Source organism: Mobula birostris, chromosome 2 (assembly GCF_030028105.1).
Source record: "Mobula birostris isolate sMobBir1 chromosome 2, sMobBir1.hap1, whole genome shotgun sequence".
NCBI lineage: Eukaryota > Metazoa > Chordata > Chondrichthyes > Myliobatiformes > Myliobatidae > Mobula > Mobula birostris.
The window spans coordinates 139,166,680-139,188,566 of record NC_092371.1 but is presented as its reverse complement, the minus strand read 5'-3'; the positions used below and the strand labels follow the sequence as shown (position 1 = coordinate 139,188,566).

The window sequence follows — 21,887 nt, the reverse complement described above, 5'->3', positions numbered from 1 at the left end:
TTAACAAGGCATTCTCTCATCAACAGAGCTGCCACTCACTGGATGTTTCATGTTTTTTGCACCCCCCCCCCCATTCTCTGCAAACTCTAAAGACTGTTGTGCATGAAAATCCCAGGAGATCAGCAGTTTCTGAGAAACTCGAACCACCCCAACTGGCACCAACAATCATTCCACAGTCACAGTCACCTAGATCAGATTTCTCTCCATTCTGATGTTTGGCCTAAACAACAATTAAACCTTTACCATGTCTAAAGGCTTTTGTGCATTAAGTTGCTGCTACAATATTGGCTGATTAGCTAATTACATTAACGAGCAGGTATACAGGTGTACCTTTTGGTCTATGGAGCAGTCATCCTTCCTACATTACTGTATGGATCTCAATCATGGATCACCTTCAGAAGACACCTGAAAACCCTGGAATAATACCAGCAATGAACCTTACGAAAGATTTTGAGGATCAGCTGGAAGGACAGATGCACTAACACCAGTGTACTGGAAAGGGTCAAGATGAACAGCATTTCCACCATTCAGTGGCAAAGAGGAATGGAATGTTTCAACTGTGTGAAATGCTGTAACAAAATCAAGGAGGCCAAAGAGAGATTAATTATGGCCTCAAATCATATTGGATGGTATTAGACATTACACAGCATTTTCAGTACACTGGCAGGGATGAAAAAATGCAATTAAAGAGAAGAAATTTAGAAATTTTCAGTGTGGGTCACACGTTCAAAGATTTGAAAGAAGAGAGGATGGTGAGCTTGAGGACTGTTTCTAAAAGAAAGAGGAGAGGGATGATGATGGCACACCTTACACAATCTACCCTGTTGTTAATCTTTCCTTTATTAAAAATCATGTATTTAACCAATGCAACAGATCAGATTTTCAAGTAATATGCACTGCATGGCATATGTGCAGCTGTAGGTAGTCAAAGACAACTTTGTGTCACCTTTTCTTAAAAGTGTTTTAGTATATAAAATAATGTGTAAGCAAACTCTCAACAATTTTCATCTTGTTTCTTGGAAAAATGGTTTTTAAAAATGTTTCTTAAAAGCGAAGGAAATTATATTAGAAAATAGCATTTTGTTTTCCATGTACTTAAATACTTCCTTCTCAACATTACATTTTATATGTAAATTCCTCTTTGGATTAATTAAAATGAAGCAAATCATGGAGAAAAATGTGTAATTACTTCTAAAAAATAAAATCCTATTTGTGTAGTGCAGACACTGACATTGGATATTTTCATAATGTGTGCATATCACTACCTAAAGTTGGCCACAACAGCAAAACTACAGTATATTCAAGACAAGTCCTGAATTGTTCAACAGTATAAATGTATTTTGTCTATATTAGATAAAAGGAACAAATGTTTAATAGGAATAGGTGCCAAGTTCTATACAGAATACTTTGCATTTCTTATTTATCAAATGCAAATAATGTAAATGAACAGGGTCCAGAAAAGAAAAATTTCCATATTGGAACAAAATAATTCAAAGTCTGACAGAATTAAATAAGATTACTATTTTTCAAAAAAAAAAGAATGCAGTTCATGTCTGGGCCTCATCATGCCAGTTCCACACTTTTGAACTTCATAAGCAGATTTTAATTTGCATAAACTTGCAATTCAAATTTTCTGTCATTCTTTACCTGTTATCAGAGCACTCTTTTACTACTAGTCATCTTACAGTTGACATCTATTGCCTTAGGGCTATTCCCTTTCCATCTTATTCAAATCATGTTTAAATTATTGTTCATAAACTATTAAGGACAGAATTTCATGTACATCATTCTAGGCAATATCTAGAAACCAGATGGCATAGTGGCACAGCCAATGGAGCTGCTGCCTCACAGTGCAATGACCTGGATACAGACCTGACCTTCTGCACTGCTTGTGTGAAGTTAGTGCATTCTCTCTATGTCTGCATAAGGTTCCTGCACGTACTCTGGTTTCCTCCAACCTTCCAAAAATGTGCAGTCTGGGGGGGGTTAATTAGCCTTGGTAACTAACTAGACCCTATTGTGTAGGTGGGCAATAGAATCTAGAGGAGTTGATGGGAATGGGAATCAAAATTAGCATAGTGTAAGTGGGTGCTTGATAACAGGCATGAACTGGGTGGGCTGAATGGCTTGTAGTGAATGATCTGCAGAGCTTTTCTCTTTGGAGCGAAGGAGGATGAGAAGTGACTTGACAGGACGGCTATAAGATGGCAAGAAGCATTGAGAGTGGATAGCTGGTGCCTTTTCCCAGGATGGAAATAGCTAACACAAGAGGGTATAATATTAAACTGGATTGGTTTAATAACTGAGTTGTGGGTGCACAGAATGCACTGCTTGGTGTAGTGGTAGAGGCAGATGTATTAGGGACATTTACAAGACTCTTAGATAGGCACATGGATGAAAGGGCTATGCAGGAGGGAAGCATTATATTGATTTTGCAGGAAGATTAAAAGGAAGGTATAACATCATGGGTCAAAGGGCCTGTAATGTGCTGTACTGTTCTATGTTTGTAACACTCTCCAGGCCCCTCCCATTTACTGTGCAAGTCCTGCTCAGGTTTATTTGACCAAAGTGCAACAGCTTGCAGTGTCTGAATTAAATTCCACCTGCTGTTCCTTGGCACTCTTCCCCAATTCACCCAGATCCTGGTGTAACATTAAATAGGCTTCTTCCCTGTCCACAACACCACCAATTTTGCTGTCATCTGCTAACTCACTAACTGTGTTAACAACATTGTCATCTAAATCATTACTATAACTACAAATTACAGTGGACCATACCACTGAGCACAGGCCTCAAATCTGAGTAAGTACTACCCTCTGAACCTTCCACTAAGCTAGTTTTGTATCACTCGAGATCCCGTGTTATCTAAAGTTCCAGAACAATCTACCATGTGGGACCTTATCAAAAGCCCTTGCCAAGGTCCATTCAGTCAACGTTTATCACCCTGCTCTGGTCAAACCTCTTAGATACCTCTTCCAAAAACTCAGAGCAAATTTGTAAGACACCATTTTTCACACACAAAGCCATTCTAACTATCCATTACAAGTACACAGAATCTCATAGTATTTCAAATAAAGTTCTTCTTACAAAGACTTCATTCCTGTATCTATGTTCTGCCATTTCCATCAAATGCAGTCAAAAAGAGATTCACTAGGCAATGGAGTAAAAGCACTATCCTCTCGTAAGTAGCTGAATGAGCTGGATCTGCGTATATCCTGTGGAATTTGGAGGAATGAGGAACATTTGCATTGAAAGGAGGAATGAAAAGGTAAATGCAGAGATATTACCACTGGTGGAACAGCCACAAGCAAGAATACATACTTACAAGAGATGGTCATTTAAAACTGAATTGCATAGGAATTTCTTCTCAAGAGGCGGTGAGTCTCCGGTATTATGTAGGCTGAATAATTGGCATTATTTAAATTGAAGATAAGTAATATTTTTGAACGATCAGGGAACTTAGGGCTACAAGGAATGGCATGAAAGAGCCGTCGAGGATGAGATCAGTCAACATCATCTTGAATGGTGCTGTAGCCTTGAGGGACGTGGTGGCCTATTTTTGCTGCTATAAGCAACACACATCAAAGTTGCTGGTGAATGCAGCAGGCCAGGCAGCATCTCTAGGAAGAGGTACAGTCGACGTTTCGGGTCGAGACCCTTCATCAGGACTAACTGAAGGAAGAGCTAGTAAGAGATCTGGAAGTGGGAAGGGGAGGGGGAGATCCAAAATTTTAGGAGAAGACAGGAGGGGGTGGGATGGAGCCAAGAGCTGGACAGGAGATTGGCAAAAGGGATATGAGAGGATCATGGGACAGTTATAATACTGTGCAAAAGTCTTAGGTACATATTTATAGCTAGGATGTCTAAAACCTTTGTACAGTACTGTATTTGTCAACATGGAGTGGAAAGTGAGTTTGTAAATCTCGCAGGAGCAAAGGCTGCTGGGAACGGTGAGGGTGAACTGCTAGGGGAGGGGTTAGGGACAGATAGCAGAGAAAGAGTACCTAGGCAGAGGTGGCACGGATGCAGACACACCTAACTCTGAGACAGGAGGCAAAGTAATTGATTGCAAACAATTGGTTTACAGGTGTCCCCCACTTTTCGAACATTCGCTGTTACGAAAGACCTACATTAGTTAACCTGTTTTCGCTAACAGAAGGTATTTTCACTGTAACGGAAAAAAGCAGCGCGCGCCCTGAGCAGCCAAGCTCCTCCCTGGAACTGCATTCTAGCCAGCATTGCTTAAACACGTGCCTGTGAGCATCCGTGCTTTATGTCGATTTATTTTGAGCATCCGTTAGTAAGATGAGTTCTAAGGTATCGGAAAAGCATAAAAGAGCTCGTAAGGGTGTTACACTTAGCGTAAAACTAGACATAATTAAGCGTTTCGATCATGGTGAATGAAGTAAGGACAAAGTGAGTTTGGCTAGTGGAAGTTGACGAAGATGATGTTGAAGAGCTTTTGGCATGCCATGACCAAGAACTGATAGATGAAGAGCTGATGCAATTGGAAGAGGAAAGGATAACAAGCGAAACTGAATGCAGTAGCGAACAGACCGAAAATGAAGTCAACCAGGAACTGAATGTGAAGCAACTGCGTGAGATTTTTGCTGCAATGATTGCAGAAAAGTACGACTTTAATTTCTAATGGGTACATAGGTTTAGGGCATATTTGTAGGATGGTTTGAGTGCTTACAAAGAACTGTATGATAGAAAAATGCGGGAGGCTAAGCAGTCAAGCATACTGTCGTTTTTCAAGCATTCCACATCAGCCACAGCAGACGACTAACCTCCACCTTCGACATCAAGGCAGGCAGACATAGAAGATGACCTGCCTGCCCTGATGGAAACAGACGACGATGAGATGACACCCCAGTGTCCCACAACCCCAACCTCCGGGCTATGGACTGATACATTGCTGCGAAGAATGCAGCGGTAGCTGGGACGTACCCAGCACATCTTTAAGAAAAGAAGTTGAAATAAACAAGTTAATTAATTAGGTGCCGCTCGGCCCGTAAATGTTGGCCAGATCAGAGGCGATTGCTGATTGCGTCACGGCTGATCTGGGCCGACATTTATGTGCCGGGCTGCACCTAATTAATTAGCTTGTTTATTTTGGCTTTTTTCTTAAAGATGTGCTGGGTGCATCCCAGCTACCGCTGCACCGCTGCATACTTCGCGGATCGGTATCGGTCCGTGGCCTGGAGGGTGGGGACCACTGCACCACCCCAACCTCCGACGTCTCAGCCGAACACACCACCATCAGTGTGCTCAGCGCTGTCTTCCCGATTCTGGTAAGTGACACTACACTGTACATACATTATTTCTACTTTATATAGGCTGTGTATTTTTATGTGTTATTTAGTATGATTTGGCAGCTTCATAGTTTAAAGGTTACCGGAGAGAGAGTTTCTGCTGAAGCGCTTGCGTGAGATTTTCGCTACGGTGGACAGCGCAGCAGTGATTGTAGAAAAGTATTTCTACTTTATATAGGCTATGCATTTATCATATCATTCCTGCTTTTACTATATGTTACTGCTAGTTTAGGTTTTATGTGTTATTTGGCATGATTTGGTAGGTTATTTTTTGGGTCTGCGAATGCTCACAAATTTTTCCCATATAAATAAATGGTAGTTGCTTGTTCTCTTTACGACATTCCGGCTTACAAACCGTTTCACAGGAACGCTCTACCTTCAGACGGCAGGGGAAACCTGTATGTCTCTCTAGCATTTCCCACTCTCTCCCCTATTCTTTCCCCTTTTCCCAACCATGATTCCCTTCTCTCTGCCCACTTCCCACTCTGTCCATAATAGAGACCCATATCAGAATCAGGCTTATGATCATTCACATATGTCATGAATTTTACTTTTGACCACATGTACATCCTGCACTTCTGCTCTCACTCCCTCTTCTACCAAACAGAGCAAAGGTATATTTCACCTACAGGCAGGTAGATCTCCTTTGGCAGCAATTACAGCCTTGAGTCTTTGTGGATAGGTCTCTATCAGCTTTGCACATCTGGACACTGCAATTTTTCCTCATTCTTCTTTACAAAACTACTCAAGTTCTGTCAGATTGCATGGGGATCATGAGTAAACAACCCTTTTCAAATCCAGTTACAAATTGTCAATTAGATTGAGGTCTGTACTCTGATTTGGCCACTCCAGGATATTAACTGTTGTTTTTAAGCCATCCCTGTGTAGCTCTGGCTTTATGCTTGGGGCCATTGGCTTGCTGGAAAACAGACCATCTCCCAAGTTGCAGTTCTCTTGCAGACTGCATCAGGTTTTCCTCCAGGATTCCTTGTATTTTGTTGCAACTATTTTGCACTCTACCTTCACAAGCCTTCCAGGGCCTGCTGCACTGAAGCATTCCCATAGCATGATGCAGCCACCAACATGGTAGGGATGGTATGTTTTTGATGATGTGCGGTGTTTGGCTTATGCCAAACATAGCGTCCAGTCTGATGGCCAAAAAGCTCAATTTTGGTTTCATCAGATCATAGAACCTTCTTTCAGCTGACTTCAGAGTCTCCCGCATGTCTTCTGGCAAACTCCAGCTGAGATTTCATGAGAGTTTGTTTTTCAACAGTGGTTTTCTCTTTGGTACTCTCCTGTAAAGCTGCAACTGGTGAAGCACGCAGGCAACAGTTGTTGTATGTGCAGTCTCTCCCATCTCAGCCACTGAAGCTTGTAACTCCTCCAGAGTTGTCATAGCTCTTTTGGTGGCCTCCCTCACTAGTCCCCTTCTTGCAGAGTCACTCAGTTTTTGAGGACAGCCTGTTCTAGGCAGATTAACAGCTGCACCATTTTCATTCCATTTCTTGATGAATGACTTAACTGTACTCGAAGGGATATCCAATGACTTGGAAATTTTGGTGTATCTCCTGACTTGTGCTTTTCAATAACCTTTTTGTGGAGTTGCTTGGAGTGTTCTTTTGTCTTTATGGTGTAGTTTTTGCCAGGATACTGACTCACTAGCAGTTTTGCCTTCCACATACAAGTGTATTTTTACCACAATCAATTGAAACACCTTGAATGCACACAGGTCTCCAAAAACAGATCTCCATTCACCCGACTTCCAAAACCAATTGGCTGCACCAGTTTGGTGTGTCATTTTAAAGGCAGATGCATACTTATGCAATTAATCATTTTGTGTTTTATATTTGTAATTAATTTAGATCATTTTGTAGAGATCTATTTTTACTTTGACACCAAAGAGTCGTTTTCTATTGATTAGTGTCAAAAAAGTCAAATTAAATCTACTGTGATTCAATGTAAAACAATAAAACATGAAAAACTTCTGGGGGGGGGGGTGAATACTTTTTATAGACGCTATTAAAAAAATGTTGTACTGAAAAGTACAACAGTCTTTTTAGCAGCTATGACTAACCATTAGAGAATTTTCTCACAATCTCCACTGGCTTCAGATTAACTTCCTTACCTTGATACTAATTTTATTTGAATTGCTGCACCAATGTCTAAATTTAGTTTTGAATTTCAGATCCTTTCAGATTGAACTTTAAATCAATAATGAAATCTGGGTGAAGTGGTTGTGATAGAATGATTTGATCATTCCTTTCATCACTTAAATAAAACAAACTGAAAGTGGTTTGATTGGTTCTTCTTTGGACAAAGGACACGTGTGAGCAATTTTCCACTGTTTTAGTTCTGTACCAGTGCTAGACATAATATTCTGCTCTACTCTTCAGCATTATTACTAGAATGTGATCAGGGCTGTTTTTTGATGTAATGTGGAGTGAACTGAATTGTCTGAAGACTTCCGTACATGTTGATAGGAACCTCAGGATGAGGCCAAGAACAGTTTACAGTAGCAATCCTAATTCAAGGTAGTGGTCCTGCTGATCTTTGCCATTTTTGAGGATGATGTGATTCACAAAGCTTCCTTCTCCCATTAATGCCTAAGCTATCAATTCATGGATATGACATTTTATGTTGTGGATTTAAAGGTATACTGGACAGAGTTAAAAATTAACTGAATGCTATTGCATAAGCTGTTGATACTTGAAAAGCATTAATTCAAAATTGATCATAACTTAATACCCTTATAAGAAACAAGTACAAAATCTTAAGAAATTTTTCCACCCAGCCTGATGCAAAATAAAAAGTACAAGTCGCTTTCATTGTGAGGTATTTTCTATCAAAAGTGTGGCATTTTAACATCTTGGCAATAAGTGTCATCAATTCTTACACTGTTGAGAAAGGTACTCCCTGTTGAACTAAAACTGGAATCCTGCTTCATATCCAAGGATGTCATGGGAGCCAAATCTATTGGATAAAAATAGAAAATTAGTTCTATCAAAGTTGAACATAAATTAATTATAAATGTATTTTGGAACTTTTTGCAAATGTAAACTTAGACCAACATGTAACAAAGTGCAATAAATAGCAACTTTCTATTAAAACATCATAGTAATTAAAGTCAGTTACATACAAATCACAACAGAGACGGGACACAGCTCAACCAAACCATGTTGATATTTTGGCTTTCATATTCATTATTCATTACTGCAGAACAAACAATTTTAAATTAAAAACTTTGAACAATTTTTCTGAATACCAATTTCCTTTTACCAATTTGATGCCTTCTTCTCAAAACTTAACTCTTATTTTTCTTCTAAAATTAATCTTAAAAACAATTAGCTTCATTCAATCATTTTCCAACAAAATATAAAAACTTTTCTGAACAAATTTCTTCCCTCTGGACTTCATTTATATCAAATAAGCTATGTTCTTATTAGCTTTATTTGTTCATTTTTTCAGAATGTGGGCATCACTGGCAAAACATCATTCTGTCTTCCAAAATGGCACGCCATACCGCTGGGCCAAGAGACTGGCATATCAGTTGGGAGGACATCAGAGTATCATCTCTATTGCTACAGATATAAAATTGCATATAGGCCAAACTATGCAAGGATAGCAGATATGCTCTTTTGAAACGCAAACAACAGGAATTCTGCAGATGCTGGAAATTCAAGCAACACACATCAAAGTTGCTGGTGAACGCAGCAGGCCAGGCAGCACCTCTTCCTAGAGATGCTGCCTGGCCTGCTGCGTTCACCAGCAACTTTGATGTGTGTTGCTCTTTTGAAAGACCAGGTTGGTTTTCAAAGCAATCCACTGAGAATATGGTTGCTATTGCTAACACTTGATTCCTTGTGGTACAGCTTATTAGATTATCAAATCATTATTATAATTACTGTGGGTTTGAACTGGGGTCCATCGGTTGTTATTTGAAGCTTGTCACCAGTCCAATAACTTTATCACTGCAATGCTCCATGCTTCTTTGAATGTTTACTTCTGCTAAACAGACACAGAAGATTGATTGCATATCTCCACACACTTGTCCAGTGTTAGACAAACTGATACTTCTGTTCCAATAGTAAGTATAATGTTACTGGAACCTAATAACTAAGCAAAGCTATGAGAAAAACTGAAAGGCTGAAATAAAACTGGAAAAGCAGGCAATAAATAACAAGTTAGTGTCTGCACTTGAACACATACATACCTTGTTGAACTAGATAGTGGTCCATTTCTGAGGAACGTTGTTGTACCGAGTCCTACAATAAATGAGGTTCAGATATCAATATTTTGAACAACTTAACATTAGGCAACCATATTTATTTGTTATCTTTGACAGTGCTGCACCTAGCTTGAGCTTGTCACACATTAAGAAAGGGAGGTAGTTCAGTTTACTTTACCAGTTTTATTATACAATTATCTCAACATTTTACATGAAATTACCAAAGTAGGTAAATATCCGTACAAAGTATACTACAATGAAATATTCCACTTCCTGGATTGGAAAAAAATATACTATAAAACCTGTTGCCTCAAATATTACTGAATTAGGAAGAAAACCTACACAGTGGTCTAGTTATTTGGGCGATCAATCTATTGGGGCAGCCACTAATTTTGGACAATTCATAAAGGAAAAAAAAACTAAATGAGAAAAACCCAGGACTTCCTTCATTTATTTGGGATACGACGTCATATAACTGTTCAGGTTGTTGCTGAACAGATTCTAACTAATGTCAGTTGCATATACTTGTGTTCAAAATTACTGATTTCAGTCACTGATAGCTGGCGAGTAAGACAACTCAGAACCGTTTTGCTTACTGCGGTTTCAAGCACTCAGGTCTGGTGATGGAAGAATAGGCCAGGAATGAAAATGAAACTATATCACTATTTCAGCAAGTGAGGAACTATGAACAATTTGAAGGTATCAACAATCATTTTGAAAGTTACAATGAAAATGAAGATTTGGAGATTGTAACAGCTTCTAACTAGTGTCAGTCATGTACATTTGTGTGCCTGTTAGACACTATGCCGTACTTTGAAAGAACAATTTTTAAACAGCATTAGTTGCATACACTTTGCGTTATGTTATTCATTTAGGCTGACCGACACTGAATTAAAAAGCAGTGATTTTTGACACTACTTCATGCAGGAAGGTAATGAATGCAGTCCATTATCTACACCAGGTGTCTACACTGATTTTGTTAATTTACAGCCAATCAAAAGAACACTGCAGCGTACATTGTATGACTTTTTCTGTCAATAGCCATTTGGAACTAATATACAGTTTTACAGTACTGTAGTAAAGTTGGTGGTGTTCCAATTTGTTGTGCATTTCATTTAAATACACAATTTCTTACTCAGTGAAACACAGTTTGTCTTTTTGTAAGAACTATTTCATGAAACTTCCGCTAATTGGACAGTCACTTAATTGGGCCAAAAATGTACTGGTCTCAGTGTGCCCCAATGAACCAGAATCCACTGTATATAAACAAACAGCAAGGAAACAGTCCCATAAAAGTAATTTCAAACATTTTGCTTCGTGTATTCACAAAAGTAAATACACAAAAGCAAGTCAGGGAACAGGAAATGAGCACATGTAAATGCAAGAATTATGGAACAAGAAAATGATGTTGATATTTGTACAAATCAAGAAGATACGTTGCAATGCTATAAAACTGCCAGTTAAATCGGGGATACAAGACAAGTTGATCGCGAAAACAAGGAACAGTTTGATAATCATGTTCAGAACTGCCAGCCAACTTCTACTTTCCTCAATAATCTGTATGCCTTTCTCCAGAAGCAGTTTGTAAAGTTTACCCTGGACCCCAGGATGTCACTTCCTAAGTCCAAATAGGCCAAAGGAATGTTCTCACTGTACTTAAACAGCAGAACCCTTCCATGCTGAACACCCATTTGGAGGGAGGTGTGCTGAAATCAAAGCAATTGCATGTACTCTGGGTGGAGAACGCCCAAACTCAAAAATGCACTCAGCAGACCCTTTACACAACTGACATAATTTAAAAGACTGAATGGCAACTGAATGACTAATGTTTTCATTAGTGTAAAGACATGAGGCATAAATGCCTTCATCAGCAGAGAGACTAAGATAAACAAGTGAATTGAGGTTGAAATATAGCATTCCTGTGATGGAAAGCAAACACGTTGAAACAGTGGAATCCAATAAATGGGACAAAATCATTTATTACTCCTGGTCAATAAAGTTGCAGTTTTTTGGCCAAATTCCTGGGTACAGGGACAAAACTGATTGATTGAAAGAGAAATCTACATTGTACTTTATGTACCATGCTAGCAGTGAGTGCGAAACAAAATTATAAATTTCAAATACTGGATGCACAAAGGAGTTAAAATTTTCAAAGCAACATTCTAAATCTCCATTTTTAAAAACAGTATAATAAATGTATTACAATTCGCACATTAAAACAATTGTAATCTAAATATAAATTTCTAACTATCATAGGTACTCAATTTTCTCGATTTGACAATATTCCAAGATTGCATTGGGTTGAATAATCCTTAATGATCCCTGTCAATTGACACCCCCTCACCTCCACACACAAAACAGGTGCACCATCCACGGATATTTCCGTTAATAGCATCAGCACACGGTAATTCACCATCTTGTTGCCCCTAAAGTCTTCTTAACAATTGCTTCCATTGAAAATGTAATGCATTTTTTTTTTATGGAAAGTAGTTAATCTTGGCTGGATTCCCTTGCTTCCACCCACAGGGTGAATGCACCTGGGCAAAGACTTCACAAATTGGGAACACCTGTCTTTCATGAGCTTCAAAAACAGCAAATACTATTAAAAATATAGATGGCCTTCTTTTCAGTAATAATGTTGGTCTTGAATAACTAAACAATTCTGCTTACTACATAACAGTGCTTCTGGTGAAATAATTAAACAGCTGAAGAACATACTGGTTCTAATTTAGCACACTAAAAATGAAAACCTAAAACACACATCGAATTCCAAATCTCTCTGTACTCATATTTTGCAATAATTACACTTTTCATAATACCCAACTTCCTGATATTTTTATTTAAATCTTTTAGATGAGTCTTATATGAATGCTTATCCATGAACGTTCTTGCTTATTCCATTTATAAAACAATCCCATTAACTGAATAATCATTTTTAAGCTGTGGTCTGGAATTCTTATAACACTGTGCATGCAAAAAGTTTAAAGGTCTATTTATGTTGACTTTTTCCTGCAGTTCCGACTTGAACTGACTCATCTGGTGTCTAAAACTGAAAGTCTGTGACTTCCTTGCAAGTTCCTTACTAACAGATTGAGGGCCGGGAACGCGTCAGTTCGTTCCGTTGCTGGACTTCATGTGAAGTTTAGACTTGTTGAGCTCACCATTCAGAATATGTGCCAAGTCAGATCAGGCAAAGAATCCGAGACTCCACTTATTTTAAATGGGACTGTATGGCAAAAATTTAGAATTAGACATGAATTCAACTCTCACCGAAACAAATGAAAACAAAAGGATGTGGAATGAAGGCAGAATGGACTCTTATGTGACTTACACTTTAAGTGTTTTCAGACCATAAGATATAGAAGCAGAATTGGGCCATTTTGCCCATCGAATTTGCTCTGCTATTTCATCATGTCTGATCCATTTCCCTTTCAGCCCTAATCTCATGCCTTCTCTACATATCTATCCCTTCATGCCCTGACTAGTCAAGAATCTATCAACCTCTGCCTTAAATATACCCAATGTCACATACGCTCAATCAATTTCAAGGTAAATTTGCTTGCTGATAAACCTTCAAGCACTGGTTATCAAAGCTATTTTACAAGCACAATCAACCACTTATGATCACAATTCCTCAATGCTGCACTGTGGCCTCTCAACCTCTTATATATTTGTATTTGTAAAATGTTGATGTTTTCCCTCAGATCTGATCTTAAACATGCTTTGGTTGGTTTCACCTGTTAAACCTTCTTTCTGCTACTCATTTTCTAATTGGTTTGCACATTTTTACACAAAATATATTCTATGGAGATATTTATTAATTTTCTTTCAAGACTCCTCATTTTTTGTTTTACTAATACAATCAAATCTTCACCACGCGCTTTCATCAAAACTAGAACCTTTCAACACGTCCCTTTCGCTACTAATGCAGAGCATTCCATCCAAATTCACATTAATTTTCTCCATTCTCGGCTTTTATTGCCAATTTTCCTCACACATTTTATAACATACGCCAAATTTATACTCTCATTGGAACTGAGTGGCTGACTTGTCTACAAACATTTCTCATGTCAATAAAGCAAAAAAAAATTGCTTATTTAAAATCTTGGACATTACTTGCAGTTCTGACTTTACAACACTGCAATATCTTTAAAACAGTTTACTCACCAATAGATGGATGAAATGTCAATTTAAAGATGCTATACACTTGCTTAATATGCGTGACTATTCATTTTTATATTTAAATTTCGTGTCCTTTTGAAATCATAAGGTATGCACAATGTTAAATCCAAAAAGTAGCAGTATTAGTTGAGATGGATTTTTGAACATGTTTAGGTTTCTAAGTTGAAGCTGAGGGGGAACGTCTTAACTCAGAGGGTCGTCAGACTGTGGAACGAACTGCTGGTGGAAGTGGTGGATACAGGTTCAATTTCAACATTTAAGAGAAATCTGAATAGGTACATGGATGGGAGGGGTATGGATGGCTATGATCCAGGTGTAGATCAATGGCATCAGCCATAATAATAGTTTGGCACAGATTGGAAGAGTCAAAAGGCCTTTTTTCTGTGCTGTAGTGCTCTGTGACTCTATGCACATGGCGATCATATCAATTCTGCATCTCTTGGTTGAAATTGCCATTCCCCACATCTGGTCTCCAGAAATTGAAATCTTCTGTAACTATGACCACATTGTTACCCACCTACCAGTTTGACTTGATCTAAGGCTTTCACTCAGTGATGGGTCTGATGCAAAATAAAAACACTTGGTATACTTACAGATAGTACTGCAATCTAAAAAGGACCATCCAACACTCTTTGTTCATTTTTTGAGCACGTTTTCTTTATAAAGAAGGGCTGTGAAAATTATACCTTGCTACTACTGATAAGCAACTATAAAAAAAGGCATCCGTTAGTCTTGCGAGACCATTGGAAAGTCTTCACTCTCCAGGGCGCAGGCCTGGGCAAGGTTGTATGGAAGACCGGCAGTTGCCCATGCTGCAAGTCTCCCCTCTCCATGACACCGATGTTGTCCGAGGGAAGGGCATTAGGACCCGTACAGCTTGGCACCAGTGTCGTCGCAGAGCACTGTGAGATTAAGTGCCTTGCTCAAGGACACAACACGCTGCCTCGGCTGGGGCTTGAACTCAGGACCTTCAGAACGCCAGTCGAATGCCTTAACCACTTGACTACATGCCCAACTTAATCAGCAACTAAATCAATGAATAGTACATACCAAAACAGAATCCAGTCTTTCCCTGACTTTTTGCATTTTCATGGACATCCTGGATATATGACTAAATGAAGAAAGAGAGGCATCATATGAAGTCCCACCATCAAAACTGCTGCTGAGAATCTTGGGTCCTTTTGGTGTAGATGTAGTTGTAGATTTTAAATTCGCTCTACTGACATTTCTCATACTTTCAGCTTCCATCTGAGCAACTAGAAAGAAAATGAAAAAATTTCAAATAACCACCATTCTATATGGTGCTTTAAACATTAGTGTTACGTTGTATCAATAATTGTAAAGATCTGTATCTAATATATAGCTATGAAATAAGAACCATTAAAACAATAATGCAAATGGCATTTACCACTACTTCCAAAACAATTTGAATGGAATACAATAATAATTTTCACAAGTTCCCTGTTTTGAAAGGTAGCATAGAAGGTTAGAGATGCAAAATATGTACTGCCAATAAAGTGTTTTTAAATTTCATTTCTTTAATGAGCAGATTTAATCAACAGTCTGCTATTTTTCTAGTCACATTGCACTCAAGCTTTGTACATGGAAACAACCAACTGACTGACATCAGTGGTGGGCAAACTAATGGAGAAGAGCATGGCTTTGTGAGGGGCAGATTGTGCCTCATGAGCCTGGCTAACTTGTTTGAGGAAGTGACAAAACCAAATTGATGAAGACAGAGCAGTGATGTGGCCTATATGGATTTTAGTAACACGTTTGACAAGGTTTCCCATGGTAGACTCATTCAGAAAGTCAGTAGGTGTTGTATTCAGGAAAACCCGGCTGCATGGATACAGAAATGACTTGCCCATACAAGGTAGAGGGTGGTAGCAGATGGAACATACTCTGCCTGGAGTTCCGTGACTGAAGGTCCTCTGTAGGGATCTGTTCTGGGACCTCTGCAATTTGTGATTTTTATAAATGACTTAGATGAGGAGGTGGAAAGGAGGGTTAGTAAGTTTGAAGGTGACACAGAGGTTGGTGGAGTTAAGGAGGGTGTAGAAGGCTGTCATACAGTTCTGTGAAAAAGGCACATATGTACAGCTAGGGTATTTTATGTATTACACTGTACTGTTGCTGCAAAAAGAAACATTTCATGAAGTGTGAGTGATAATAAACGTGATTCTGATCTGGATGTCTGTTGTGAACTGAGAGTGGGAAGGGGGCAGTGAGAGAGGAATCATGGTTGGGAAAAGGGGGAAGGGAGAGGGTGGAAGGAAGTGGAAAGCACCAGGCAGTCATTCTGTAATGATCAACAAACCAATAGTTTAGAGTCCAACTACCTTGCCTGTGTCTCAGGGATATGTGTGCCTGCACCTGCGCCATTCCCTCCTCCCTGCCTCTGGCACTCCTTCTCTGCCACCTGTCCTACACTCCCAACATCCTTTGCCAGATTTACTAAGTCGCTCTCCACTCCACGTTACATACTGTGCAAAAATCTTAGGCACCCTAGCTATATATATGTACTTAAGACTTTTGCACAGTTCTGTAGGTTAAAATGGCACATTGATAGGTGTGGAACTGGGCTGAGAAGTGGTAGATAGAGTTCAACCTGGAAAAGTGTGAAGTGATTCACTTTGGAAGGTTGAACTTGAAAGCAGAGCACAAGGTTAATGCCAAGATTTTAGGAACAGAGGAATCTTGGGATCTATGTCCATAGATCCCTCAAAATTGGTGCACAGTTGATAGGGTGATTAAGGTGGTATATGGTGTGTTGGCCTTCATTAGTTGGGATTGCGTTCAAGAGCCATAAAGTAATATTGCAGCTCTGTAATACTCCCGTGAGACCTCAGTTGGAGCATTGTATTCAATACTTCCATTTAACATTTTTAACTATATTTTTTATTTAGAAATATAGCACTGTAACAGGCCCAATGAGCCAGTGCCACACAATTACATCCATGAGGCTAATTAATGTACTAACCCGTATGTCTTTGGAATGTACGAGGAAACCAGAGCACCCCCATGGCCACCTGGTCACTTCATTATAAGAAAACTTGAGAGAGGATGCAGAGGAGATTTACCAGGTTGCTGCTTGGATTAGAGAATATGCCTTATGAGGTTACAAGGGGTAAATTGATGGAGGTGTACAAGATGATAGGAGGCACAGACAGAGTGGACAGTAGTGCCTTTTCCGAAGGTGGTAATGGCCAATACAAGAGGGCATACTTTTAAGGTGACTGGAATAAAGTATAGAGCAGGTGACAAAAGTAGTTTTGTTTTTAAACACAGTGGTAAGTGCATGGTATGCACTGCTGGGGGTGGTGGTATAGGCAGACACATTAGAGACATTAAAAGATTCTTATAGATGGGCACTTGGACAAAAGAAAAATGGAGGGCTTTGTGGGAGGAAAGGGTTAGACTGACCTTGGAGTAGGTTAAAAAGGCAGCACAAAATTATGGACTAAAGAATCTTTGTTGTACATTCTATGCAGGGACAGGTGTTATACCTCCTACAGTTACAGGGGGAAGTGCCTGAGAAGAAGACAGGGGTGGGAGATGTCAGAGATAAGCAAAGGAGATATGGTGAGAGTGATCCTTGCAGGATGCAGGAATTGTGGGGGTGGGGGGGGGGAGGTGAAGATATGCTGGTGGTGGTATCCTGTTGTAGCTGGCACAAAACATATAAGAAGAACAGAACCTCATGTTCTGCCTGAATAGTCTACAGCTCAAAGGCATGAATATTAAATTCTCCAATTTCAAGTAACCTGCTTCCTCTCTGTCCCTTTTCTTTCTGCTCCTGATTACCCACCCCACTAATCACCCTGCTTCTTCCCCTTCAGCACTCACTCTATCAGATTATCACACTCCGATTCCTTCCATTGATTTCCCTCCGCCATCCTCCATTACCCTTATTTGATACCATGCTCCACCTTCTTCTCCTATCAGATTTCATCACTGGCAGCCCTTTGTCACCTCCACCTTACCTAGATCCACCCCTCACTCTTGCTCTACCCCTACCCTTCACCTTTTTAGACTCCTCTATTTTCATCTAGATGATGAACGGTCTCAATCCAAAACTTTGACTGTCCTTTTCTCTCCACAGAAACTGCCAAACATGCACAGTTCAAAACACAGCATCTTGTGTGGGTTTTTTTTTGCTCCAGAATTAAGCATCTGCAGTCTTCTCACTGCTGGTTTGTGATGTTAATTTTTATGTTTATAATGGTGGATTCCAGTTAATTAGGACACATGGGACGAGTACATTTTGACCCAGTTAAGCAGCTGTCCAAATAAGTTGGTTTCATGGAAATAGTTAAAGAGGTATAAAAACAAACTACCATTTAACTGAGTAATAAATTAGGAGTTTAAATGAAATACAGAACAAATTAGAACATTACCAATAACCTACGGTACTATAAAACTGTATTAGCTTGCATAGTGTACACATTCATTTGGTTGGCAGTAAATGAACAAAATAAGCAGAGACACTTAGTGTAGATAATGGACTGCCTTCATACAATGCTATCAATGATTGCATCCTCCAAATCTTCATTTTCATTGTAGCATTCAAGATGATTGTCAATACGTTCAAATTCTTCATAGTACTTAATTGTAGTGAAATTGTTTCATTTTTACACCAGGCCGTTTCTCGTATCTCCATGACTGAATGCTTGAAACCACAGTGAGCAAAACGGTTCTGAAATGCCTTACTACTTATTTCTCACTAACTACCAGTGACAAAAATCACTGCTTTTTGAACACAGACACATGCATTTTGAAAAATAATGCTTTTGAAAAATGGTTTGCTCTAAACATAGTGTAGTATCTAACAGCCATGCACCTGCATGCAACTGACAGTAGCTAGAAATGTTCGGCATCAGTCTCCTGTCTCAATTAAACAAAGCAAATCTTGGCTATTTTCTTCATTAGTTTTTGTTCTTTAACAGTTGTCCTGCCCAGATTCACCAATGGCCTAATTAACTGGAATCCTCTGTACTTATAAATATACATGAAAGCGCCATTACCTATTCTGTACATTGGTATCCACAGGAGGCAAATTGAGAGGGCAGGACAGTGTTCCTTTTATGTAAGACTATGGCCCACCATCTCTTAAAATGAAATAACCACTTCTTTATAATCTCCCACAATGCTACAGATAAATATCTGACGATGTCATAGAGCACCACTGATGAGAAACAGGCTCTTTGGCCCATCTAGTACACGTTGAACTGTTTTCCTGCTGAGTTCCATCAACATGTACCTGGACCATAGCCCTCTTTAACCTTCACGTCCATGTACCTATCCAAACTTCTCTAAAATGTTGAAATGGAACTTACATTCACCACTTCCTCTGGTAGCTCGTTACACACTTTCACCAGCCTGAGTGAAGAAGATCCCCTTCAGGTTTCCCTTAAATATTTCACATTTTGCCCTCAATCTATGACCCTTAGCTCTAGTTTCACTCAACCTCAGTGCTTGCATTAACCTCATCTATACCCCTCATAATTTTGTACACTGCAATTAAAATCTACTCCCATTCTCCTACATTCCAATGAATAAAATTCTTGGCCTTTTCTCCTTGGAGCGACAGAGGATGAGAGGTAACCTGATAGAGTTGTTAAGATCAGAGGCATTGATTGTGTGGATAGTCAGAAACTTTTTCCCAGGGCTGAAATGGCTAGCACAAGGGGGCACAGTTTTAAGGTGCTTGGAAGTAGGTACAGAGGAGTTGTCAGGGGTAAGTTCCTCCCCCCCCCCCCCACAGAGAGTGGTGAGTGCATGGAATGGGCTGTCAGCAATGGTGGTGGAGGTGGATACGATAGGGTCTTTTAAGAAACTTAAAGTCAAAAAATGTGCTCATAGACCGTTCAGATATCTGATGGAGAGGAAAAAGCTGTTCCTAAAACACTGAGTGTGGGTCTTTGTGAACACACAATGTGACAAAAGTAGTTTCTATTTCTTCCATGTAGTGATTGTGCTTTCTTCTTCCCAGCCTGATTTTTGGGGCCAAGAATGACTTTCTTAACCTGTGCATTGTAGGCAGCTGAAGAATACTGAGTGAGATGCACACTTTCTACCGCAGGTGGGTTTGCTAGTGCTTGACAGGGCAGGTGGGTAGCCTATTTAGCATATTGTGTGTTTCTCTACATGCTGTCAGCCAATGGTCCGCCTAATAGTCTGCAAATTCAACTTTTCAAGGAGACTTGAGACATTCTTGAAGTGAATTCATTCTCCAACTTTTGCCATGATGGAGCTTGGATTAGATTCCAGTGTCAGACAATGCAGCCTTTGGACCTGGTTCACTGTGAAGCACACAATATTCACCTGTGAGAAGAACTAACATTTGATTATCTATCCTGCCAATAATTTGGAATATTTTACGACGACAGTGTGGTAGTTTTCCAGCTTTTAAGTGTCTATTTAGTTTCTCCATTCCTCTGAAGTATTCTGGAAAGATCAATGCTGCTTATGAACCATAACCAATTTTCCTGGATTTGAGGTCTGGATCTTTTACTCAATTATAAGACTATGAAGATACACTGGGGGCAAGAGAGAATTTTGTAACCAGCAACATCTTTGCTGAGAGGTGGCTTTTTAAGATAAAAATTATTTTATGGGCTTTGAGTACCACTTGCAAGGCTGATAGGTAAATTGACAAATCTAAATTCCTCTAGTGTGCAAGTGTATGGTAGGTTCTTGGGGGAGTTGATGGGAATGTGGGAAAAATTTTTGATTAGCTTGGGATTCATGTAAATGGATGCTTGTTGATCAGCCCACTCAGCAGGCAAAGATGTGTATTTCCATGTTCAATGCCTACATTGTGGGTTTGGGAGCTGCTTTTGAAGAAGCTTCCATCATTAAAGATCCTTACCACCCAGGCCATGCTCTTTTCTCCCTGCTGCCATCAGGTAGAAGGCCTCAGGATTCACACCACCAGATTCATGAACAGTTACTACCCCTCAACCATCAGGCTCTTGAACAAAAGGGGATACCTACACTCATTTAAGGACTTTGTTACATTGTTACTTCGTGCTCATTATTTATGGCTATTTATTTATATCTGCATTTCAACAGTTTGTTTATGGTTTATAGCTCCTGATGTTTACAGTTACCGTTCTATAGATTTGCCAAGTATGCCCGCAGAAAAAAGAACCTCAGGGCAATATGTGGTGTCAGGTATGTACTCCGATAAATTTTACTTTGAACTTTAAAGGTAATAACAGCATAGTTTGTAGATAGTATACAGAAACCACTGTGCTGAAAGAAGAGGAAATATTTTAGTATGGATGGATGGGTGCTAGAAGGAAAGTCTGATGCTGAGACAAGGTGGCACAAAAATGGAAGATGATCCACTGATTGTGGAGCTTGGCAGGGTGGGAAATGGAAAATGGAAGACTAAAAAGAACGTATCATAGCTGAGACCATAAGATATTGGGGCAAAATTATGCCATTTGGCCCAGTGAGTCTGTTCTACCATTCAATCATGTCTTTTTTTAAAAACCTATTCTCCAAATAATCCTTACCGATCATGAATCTATCAAGCTCTGCCTTAAATACATCCAATGACTTGTTTACACAACCTCAATGGCAAAAAATTCCAGATTTGCCACCCACTGGCTGAAGGAATTTCTCCTCATCTGCTATAAAAGGGCATCCCTTTATCCTGAAGCTGTGCCCTCAGATACTGGATTCTTCTACATATGGAAAGATTTTCTCCACGTCCTATCTGTCCAGGCCATTCAGTAAATGGTAGTTTTCGAAGAGATCTCTTCCTTCTGAAGTCCAAGTACAGCCCCAGAGACATCAAACACTATGTTACGACTTCCATTTCTGGGATTATTCTTATGAATTTCATCTGGACTCAATCCAGGGTCAGCACATCCTTATTTAGAAACAGGGTTCACATTTGCTCACAATATTCCAAATGCAGCCTGACCCATACCTTCAAGCCTTAGCAATACATCCTCACTTTTATATCTCTCAAAATGCTAACATTGCATTTCCCTTCTTTACTACCAACTCAGCCTGCAAATTAATCTCCAGAGAATCTTGAACTGGAACTTCAGACCATACGACCATAAGATATAGGAGCAGAATTAGGCCATTTGGCCCATTGAGTCTTCTCTGCCATTTCATCATAGCTGATCCTTTTTCCCTCT

The 21,887-nt window shown here is 39.5% G+C and overlaps 1 protein-coding gene across 8 annotated transcripts in view; it reads right to left on the bottom strand.

Moving 5' to 3' along the window:
• Positions 1–21,887, bottom strand: part of ahi1 (Abelson helper integration site 1) — a 205,354-nt gene that overhangs the window by 107,589 nt on the left and 75,878 nt on the right. For all 8 annotated transcript variants that reach the window (XR_011883895.1, XR_011883903.1, XR_011883899.1 and 5 more), the window contains 3 exons: positions 14,776–14,981; positions 9,529–9,580; positions 8,212–8,288 (listed from right to left, as the gene is read on the bottom strand). Coding sequence is in view for 5 of the 8 variants with exons in the window: in XM_072249423.1 (XP_072105524.1) it covers positions 8,212–8,288; positions 9,529–9,580; positions 14,776–14,981 (335 nt within the window). In the remaining 3 variants the exon portion in view is untranslated. The remainder of the gene's footprint in view (positions 1–8,211; positions 8,289–9,528; positions 9,581–14,775; positions 14,982–21,887) is intronic.